Source organism: Eptesicus fuscus, chromosome 21 (genome assembly GCF_027574615.1).
Source record: "Eptesicus fuscus isolate TK198812 chromosome 21, DD_ASM_mEF_20220401, whole genome shotgun sequence".
Classification (NCBI taxonomy): domain Eukaryota; kingdom Metazoa; phylum Chordata; class Mammalia; order Chiroptera; family Vespertilionidae; genus Eptesicus; species Eptesicus fuscus.
The window spans coordinates 34614291-34622912 of record NC_072493.1 but is presented as its reverse complement, the minus strand read 5'-3'; the positions used below and the strand labels follow the sequence as shown (position 1 = coordinate 34622912).

The 8622-nt window shown below is 48.9% G+C and overlaps 1 protein-coding gene across 1 annotated transcript in view; it reads right to left on the bottom strand.

The window, feature by feature from the left end:
• Positions 1-3527: 3527 nt before the first annotated feature.
• CFDP1 (craniofacial development protein 1) overlaps positions 3528-8622 on the bottom strand; it is a 114783-nt gene continuing 109688 nt past the window's right edge. The window contains exon 7 of the mRNA XM_008139670.3: positions 3528-3830. Within this exon, the coding sequence (XP_008137892.3) occupies positions 3740-3830 (91 nt within the window). The 3' untranslated portion in view covers positions 3528-3739. The remainder of the gene's footprint in view (positions 3831-8622) is intronic.

Sequence of the window (8622 nt, the reverse complement as noted above, 5' to 3'; positions counted from 1 at the left end):
GCACTCAGGTCCGTTCTTCCCAACGTGAACCCTCCATCACAGAGCTCCAAGGGCGATGAGTGTTTAATCTCGCCTGTCCCGTTCCAGTCATGAGATGTAGGTGTGACCACTGGCTGTTTTGCAGTTTGACTTCAGGCAAGTTTCCTCTTCTCAAAAACGAGGAGGATCTGATAACATGTGAGGAAGCACCTGGCACATGGAACCAGGCCACCATTTGCTGATGAAGCTAAGAGCTTCTGATCCTTCCCCAGGAGGCCACCATCTCATATCACTTCCTACTGTTCATTTGTTTGGGGATAATGAAAAAAAGTTCATGAACTCTTACCCAACATGCCTGAGCAATTCCAGTTCTGAAGCCAAATGCCAGAGTGCACTCTCGTGAGCTTGCTCTAGGTCCTTCTCCCCCCTCCTCCTCTCCCCCTACCCCATGCCTCCCCAACTACCCATTACACACCCACATCACCCCTCCTCTGTTCTGCCAGTGCCACAAGGAGCATAATACCCAGAGAGCCCTGTCCCCTGGCCTTCGTGGTCCTGGCCTGGGTAACAGAAGGACCACTACCCCATCCTCTCTAGGGAGGTTCTCTGTCCCTCTGTGGGTTAGCCATCAGCTGGCCTCCTCCACCTGGACAGGTCTCATGAACTCAGGCACCGGACTGTCTGCCAGGGCTCTTAATAAAGTTCCTCCTCATCAGCTCGCTCAAGATTTCATTCTTTTTAAAAATATATATATATTTTATTGATTTTTTTACAGAGAGGAAGGGAGAGGGATAGAGAGTTAGAAACATCAATCAGCTGCCTCCTGCACACCTCCCACTGGGGATATGTCCACAACCAAGGTACATGCCCTTGACCGGAATTGAACCTGGGACCTTTCAGTCAGAAGGCCGACGTTCTATCCACTGAGCCAAACCGGTCAGGGCTCAAGATTTCATTCTTAATGCAGCCTCTTCTCCCCTAGAGACCTCATGCAGAGCTCCTAATTAGAGCACCGAGTTCCTCAGGAAATAGGTGAGCAGAACACAAAGCAGCTTGTTTTATTCTTTGACCTTATGCTGTTATAGGGCAGTTTTTTCAGTAATGGGAAGGTACCAGAGGCCCTGGAAATCCTACACACCCACCTGCGACAAGGAGAAGACAAAACTGATGGCCAGAGCACAGCCAGGAAACCCAACTCTCAGGGATTCTCTGGACTCCACAGACCAGCCAGGAAGTGACCTTGGGCCGTCCTCCTCCATCACTCGTGCCGCAGCAAGGGAGGCGCACGGTGCCCAGCAAAGTGCTGCCAAACTGCCTCTTAGCACTGACTCAGTCTTTCCACTTCCCACTTCCTACAAACATTTTCCTTGACAATTCCCGACTCTGGGATAAAGGGACAGTATTTTTGTTGGGAGTGAGGCAGATTAGTTTTCACTAAATGTGGATGTGAAGAGCTAGATAAAATATTATACATTTGTTCTTAAAACTGTGGGTTAGGGAGTGTCTGCTGTGGTTCAAACAAGACTGATGAAAAAGGTGATTCCTGATTGAAGACGAACACACCTCAATTAGCCTCACCACCCAGCCTGGCCTCAGTGGGGTCACCAAGTAAGGCCAGGCATTAGCTGAGGCAGCTCTGTCCTTTGAGTGAGGTAGGAGGAGGTCTGACAGGTACAATGCTGGCTGAGAAAGTAGGTCCAGATGGGTTTCAGACAGGAGCACAGATGAGCCAGAGGAAGGCCCAAGGCTGGACCATGCCTACCTCTAGCCCAACTCACCCTCTCCAGAGCTCACCACTCACGGAGTCATGCAGGCCTGCCTCATAGTGGCTGTGCCATTTCCTTCCGATTCTCTTACACCTTAGTCCTCTGCCTGGCAGGCGACAGACACTCTATTCTAGAGCCACGGTGCTCAACCCACTTGAGCAGGCAGGGCTGGTCAGGCAGGGCTGAGAAGACTCACATTGAAAAGGAATGGCAGGGCTTGCAACCCAGTTCAGTATCTGGTTAAAACTGTAGTCTTACTTCCCCACTCTGACTGACTTGGGTGGAGCTGCAGAGCCTAACCCCAGGGCCCCGCCACAGTTGACTTGGGTGGAGCTGGGGAGCATGCCCCTAAGGCCCAAGACTGACATGGGTGGAACTGCGGGAACCCTCAGGGGCCCGCCACAGGAGGAGATATATAGGTCAGAGCCTCCCCACGAGTTCAGTTCAGGCTTTGGATCTGGAATTCCCCTGGACTAGCAGATCTGCGAAATAAAGGTTAAACTTTCCTCGCTCAGAGTGCTGGCTGATTGTTCTCCCATGCATTCTGCCACAACAACATCTCCTGGGGCCTGATTTACACCTACAAGACACAGCCATTCATTTGGAGGGACCAGCTTGCTGGCCAGTTCCACTGTCCCTTGGAACTGAGCCACACAGTAAGGAGTGAACGTTAGGGTCAGAAAAGGTGCTTCAACATCTGGGAGATGGATCTTAGGCGGTGGGGCACAATTCTTCCTATACCAGGGTCCCCTCCAATACATTCCTGCCAGACCTGTGGGGGAGGGGGGCGCTCTGGGAGGCCACCCATTCCGTCCTGGACTAGGCAGAGCACTTCAGCCTTTCTGCCTCAATTTACAAAAGGATTATAAACATTGTAAGTCTATATAAAGAACTTGATGTATAGCTTCAATAGCTACCAACATACATGGCCCATCTTGTTTCATCTCTAACTCCACCCACTCCTCCGGGACAACTTTAAAGACCAAATGGAGAAAAGCCTGTTTGTTTATTACAAAGAACTGAGTGTACAGGGTACCACTGGTTGGCTGACCTATCACCTAGTCCTAATCTTCCCCCCTCAGCCCACCCACTTCCCGTCTTCCAGGTCAGAGGCTTTTCCAGGCTCCCCCACAGCCAGGGGCGGTCTAATGACCCAGCTATGGCCAATGACACATAAATGAAAGCCTGCTCTGAGGCTGCTTTTTTTTATATCCTCTCCTGAGGATATTTTTTCCCATTGATTTTTAGAGAGAATGGAAGGGAGAGAGTTGGCGGGGGGAGGGGGGAGGGTGAGAGAGAGAGAGAGAGAAAGGGGGGGGGGAGGGAGGGAGGGAGAGGAGAGAGAGAGAGAGAGAAAGAAACATCAATATGAGAGACACACATTAATTGGTTGCCTCCTGCACCCGCCCCTACTGGGACTGGGAGATTGATCCTGCAACTGAGGTAAGTGCCCTTGACCGGAATCGAACCTGGGATCCTGGGATCCTTCAGTTCTCGGGCCAATGCTCTGTCCACTTAGCCAAACTGGCTGGGGCTCAGCCTTACTTTATACCAGTAACTAATCCTGAATGGAGAGAAGCACGAATAGAACCGAGAACTAAACTGCCCAGGGACCTGGCATTGCACCAAGACTTGGGAGCCCCCTGCCATCAGTCTCTGGGGCCAGGCCGACGTCAGAAAGAGCCCCATGGCCCCCAAGTTCACATCCTCACCGTGGCCAGCAGGACAGGCCTGGAATGTAATAAAGAGAAGGCGAGTGGTGTCATCAACTTCACCAGCCTCTTATAGGACCAATTTTTATTTAAGAACAAACTTTTAAAAGTAAAAATGAATGAAACCATGTGAGATGAAGATACAAAAGACAGAAATTCAATGTAGAAAATAAAGGTCTTGCTGGGAAACAGTCGAGGAAAAACACTAGAGACATTTCACAGACCCACGAGAAGCTCACATTGTAAACAGGATTAAGCTGCTACCAATGTCCCCCCACAGCATCAGGGTTTCATTTTGCTCAGCCTGAGATCTCGCTCAATTTCAAATTGCCTGTGATCCACTCGGTCTAGAAAAGCTTTCCGTTCAATGTACCTAGAAGAAAATGAAAAAGATGTTTGTCAGAATCCAGTAAGAGAAAGTGTCTCCGCTGCACTATCCCATCCCCCCAGGTGTGAACAGATCCACTTGGGCAGCAGGATCACCGATCACAGCAAAGGCAAACAGATGACCACAGTTGGTGCCCAGAATGACCACCCACGACTGTCAGTAACACGACCCTCACATTTGGTCTAAACAAGGATGTTTCTGGTTCAGCTGTGAATGAAAAAAGAAAGCAGTAACTTATCAAAGGGAACGTACATGAGAGGCTTTGGTGGCAGGAAAATGTAACAAGGCTTTAAAGAGAGAACAGGGGTGGAGCCAAGCACAGGTTCAGAGTTCAGCTCGCTTAGTGGTGTGCTGAGTTGGTGGGGAGAGGAGGCTATGCATCCTGCGTATATACATCAAAATGTCAAAAAGGTCATCTGAAAATGGAAGGAGAAGTGTAGCAAAAACCACCTCACAGGGCTGCAGGGAAGGTGAAGTGAAGAAGTACATAGAGTGCTCACGTTGGAAGGTATTTAACTGCCTCCACCCTTTCCTTCCCCTCACCCTCCCTCCTCCATGTATCCTCCACCCAGGTGGGGTCAGGTTGCCTCCAGGTTGACAGAAGAGACCTTTCCCTAAATTCTTCTAAGGCAGTGGTCAGCAAACTGAGGCTTGTGAGCCGCGGTTTGCCACTCTGAACAAATTCCCCTTCCATCTGTCACCAAAGGGACCCAGGATTCTCCAGTGGGGACTGTTAATCAAAATCAACTAAAGGGCTCTGACCACTGACCTAGACTCTCGATTCCAATAATTACAGGCTGTTGTTGTTCCTTGTGATTAAGCCCCTTTCCCAGTGGTCGGCAAACTCATCAGTCAACAGAGCGGCAAACCGCGGCTCGAGAGCCACATGTGGCTCGAAAGCTGCAGTTTGCTGACCACTGTTCTAAGAAAATGAGATCAAGTGCCTCTGCTGCCCATAGTCCACATACAGGGGTCCCTTAAAAGGTCAGTGATTTGCTCCCTAAATCTGAGGCCAGGTTCAGTAGACAAGGCTTCCCTGGGTCCTCCCAGGCAGGATGGGAAGGAAGCACAGGGATGAAGCAGGCAGGCGAGACACAGCTGCATTTCAATACTCCTTTTTGCCATAAAGTGTGCCGACATTTGCCTGAGGGAGGGGGATCTCTGCTGCTAATTAATCTATTTGAGAGAGCAAAATTGCCATTGAAAATGGGACACATAATTGAATCTCTGCACTAATTTTTCTTTGTTGCATCTTGGAAAATGTGCATCTGTCATTACAAGGTCATTACGTTTATGGTGAGAACCTTACCAGGTTTAGGAACTTGTGCTCCTTTGCTGAGTTCCGGATCTTGCTTTCCCTCTCACAGCACCCTGTGAAATGCCGGCTTTCCTTTCTGCTTTCCAGCCAGGCCACCCTATGCCTTACTACAGAGAGGATGGCTCTAAATGTGAATCCTGACTCTGCCTTTGCTGGCTGTTTGACTCTGACTAAGCCACATAACCTTGCCAATTTAGTTAGCACAGAGAAGGTGCTCAACAAAATGGCACCATCACTTTGGGAAGCTAGCTTCTGTCAGGGTCCTGAGGACAATTGATCCAAGAGAAATAGTCAACTCTCTAGATGCCTGTTATCAGCAACTAGTAGCCAGCTACCACCTGGTCTGGGATTAGGAACTAAGAGGCTGTGTCACAACTGCCAACTATAGCCTAGCGTGGTTCAGTGGTTGAGGGTCGATCTATGAACCAGGAGGTCAATGGTTCGATTTCTGGTCAGGGCACATGCCCGGATTGCGGGCTCGATCCCCATTGTGAGTGGTGCAGGAGTCAGCCAATCGATGATTCTCTTTCATCATTGATGTTTCTATCACTCTCTCCCTCTTCCTTCCTCTCTGAAATCATTAACAATATATTTTTTTAAATAAACCCTGCCAACTAGAAGCCAGAATGGCTGAAACACCAGGGTAGAGTCTGCTCCTAGGTTTGACATAAGCCCTCAGGGTTAGGTTGTCATATTTTGCAAGTAAAATACAGGATGCCCATTAAATTTGAATTTCAGATTCCCTGGTAGATGGAGAAGCCACAGACATGGGACCCCTTTTTGATACACAGGGAAAATAAGGGAGACTAGTGGGAGGTAGACACATGGCAGAACAAATTCCCTTCCATCTGTCACCAAAGGACCCAGGATTCTCCAGTGGGGACTGTTAATCAAAATCAACTGAAGGGCTCTGTCACACTGTAACCACCATTTCTCCCACCCCAGCCAACCAGCCCTGGGTGCAGATCACAGTGGGGATCAGCGTTTTGATAGCAGTGTGCTTTAAATGCCCCTCGAAGTTCCAGCAGAAAAAAAGGGGTGAGCTGTAGCTCAAGAGGAATTTAGGGCATGTTTCAAGAGAGCCACGATCCAGTGCTACCTGTCTGAGAGAGCAGGTCAGTGGTAAGGAAAAGGAAGTATGGTATGTGGCTTTGAGAATTTGTGGTCTTTCTTCTTGACTTTCTTTTAAAGAAGAGGAAGTGGCCCAGTCGGCATGGCTCAGTGACTGAGCATTGACCTATGAACCAGGAGATCACAGTTCAATTCCCGGTCAGGGCATGTGACCGGGTTGCGGGCTCGATCCCCAATGGGGGTGTGCAGGAGGCAGCTGATCAATAATTCTCTCTCATCATTGATGTTTCTATCTCTCCTCCTCCTTTCCTCTCTGAAACCAATAAAAATATATTTAAAAAATAAAGAAGAGGAAGTGATACTTAAATTAGGATGCACGCTGAGCATGAATAATGGCCTTGAAGGTTCCTGATAGCTGTGCTGATCCAGCTGACCTTGAGACTATCAACAGTGAAACCAGGCTGGGTGCTAAAGAGGCAGGTGCAGGCAGAGTTCAGGTATAGGGGAGGCCTCAGGCAGCAAAGAGGGGCACATGTACAGAATGCAACTGAATTCTCAAGGGCACTCCAGACAAAGGCCATCAAGACAGGTCTGTTGACTTCATTCCCCATTCACAGCCATCTGCAGCTGCTAACGGGATCCTTGTGATGGCTTTGGTTTACTGCCAAGAGCTGACCAGGAACAAAATTTCTATTGGACAGGGATGCCCCCACCACTGTAAGGATGGCATTTACTATTTGTGTGACTCTGGGCAAGATACTGTGCCTTATTTTTCTTCTCTGTAAGACAGGAATGAAAATTACTGTGCCACTCTAATGATAAAATGAAACCGTGACAACTGCTTTGTAAACAATAAAACCCCAAATAGCTATGAGCACTTCAGGATTCTTGCTTCCCATTTCTGACTCGACTGCTCACAATCCAGGACAGCTGGAACAGGGACCCAGGGACCAAATGCTCTAGAAAGAGGAAGGCTCCTGGGGAAAGCCCTCTTCCAAGGTAAACCGAGCCTCAAGAAGTTTCCAGGCACTTTAAGCAGGTTACAGCCCCAGAAGAGAACTGCCAGCTGACAAGTGCTTTTCTGACCTGAAATGCTGTACCCTCACTTGGGACCTTGGGAAGCGAGCCATAGGGGTGTCATCCTTTCCCTCTACTACTGGGTTATGTGGCCCATTTAAGAGAGAGCAGTTCTTCACTTTCATTAATAAAATGTGCTAATGGCATCAAAACCTCAGGGATTTTCTAGCCTTTCCTTTCAGAACCAGGTTAGACACAACAGGCTCTGACATCTTTTTGCTCTTTCAACCCAAATTACTTTTCTGCCACCAATTTTCGTGAGATCCAGGCCCATGAGGAAGGAAGGGAAAATGGAAGAGGACAAGAGAAGGATAGAAAATGCTTCCAGGTCAAATAATTTTGGCAAATCTGGTTTCAATTCCTTCCTCCTTGCCTTGCAGGAGCTCGAGGGAGGGGAGGGGAAGGAGGGAAGAGGGGAGGGAAGGGAAGGGGAGGGAAGGGGAGGGGAGGGAAGGGAAGGGGAGGGAAAGAAAGAAAGAAAGGAAAGAAAGAAAAAAGAAAGGAAAGAAAGAAAGAAAGAAAGAAAGAAAGAAAGAAAGAAAGAAAGAAAGAAAGAAAGAAAGAAAGAAAGAAAGAAAGAAAGAAAAAGAAAATGCTTCCAGGGAGCATGTCAGCACCTACTTCTGGAAGCTCATGCCACAAATGAAAGGGTGACCACCCACCCTCCTGAGACACCAGAGGTCTGTGAGGGTGGAAGACCCTCACCTCCAAATGGGTGTGCTCACCCCCAAAAGCCCCATTCCATGGCTGGTCACCCATCCACCAGAGGCCTCTTGCCCACTGGCCAGCGAAGGAAAAGGCACCGGGAGATGCAGGGACAACTGAAGCAGGGACAGAACATGGGATGCTTTAGGGCTGCGTTACTAGCTGGCTTGCAAGCACAGCCAATAAGCATTCACTGCAGTACAAACACAAGAAGGAAAGGGGGAACTTCAACACCCAACACCACATCAACAGGCGGTGGAGGCGTTCCGAGGCTAGAATAAAGCTCTGGGGTGTGTGTAATAAGATGGGCACTTTTTGCCCTGAGAAATGCAACCGAAAGAAGCAATCTGTCCAATAGGGCACAAGCCTGTGTCTCCCCCTCCACAGAAGAGCTGTAACTTGCAAACATCTTGAGGGCCGAGTGACAGGGAGGTGATTTTAACTTTCTTCTCCACTGCTTTCCTCCCATCTCACCTCCACATTGGTGTGGTTCTGAAATAGTGTCTCTTGGGGGTCATGGAGACAGATTCTTTGGAGAAAGAAAATTATTTTCTCTGTTCTCCCCTTCATGCCTCTCCAAATCACAAGCACACCTGGTTTCCAATC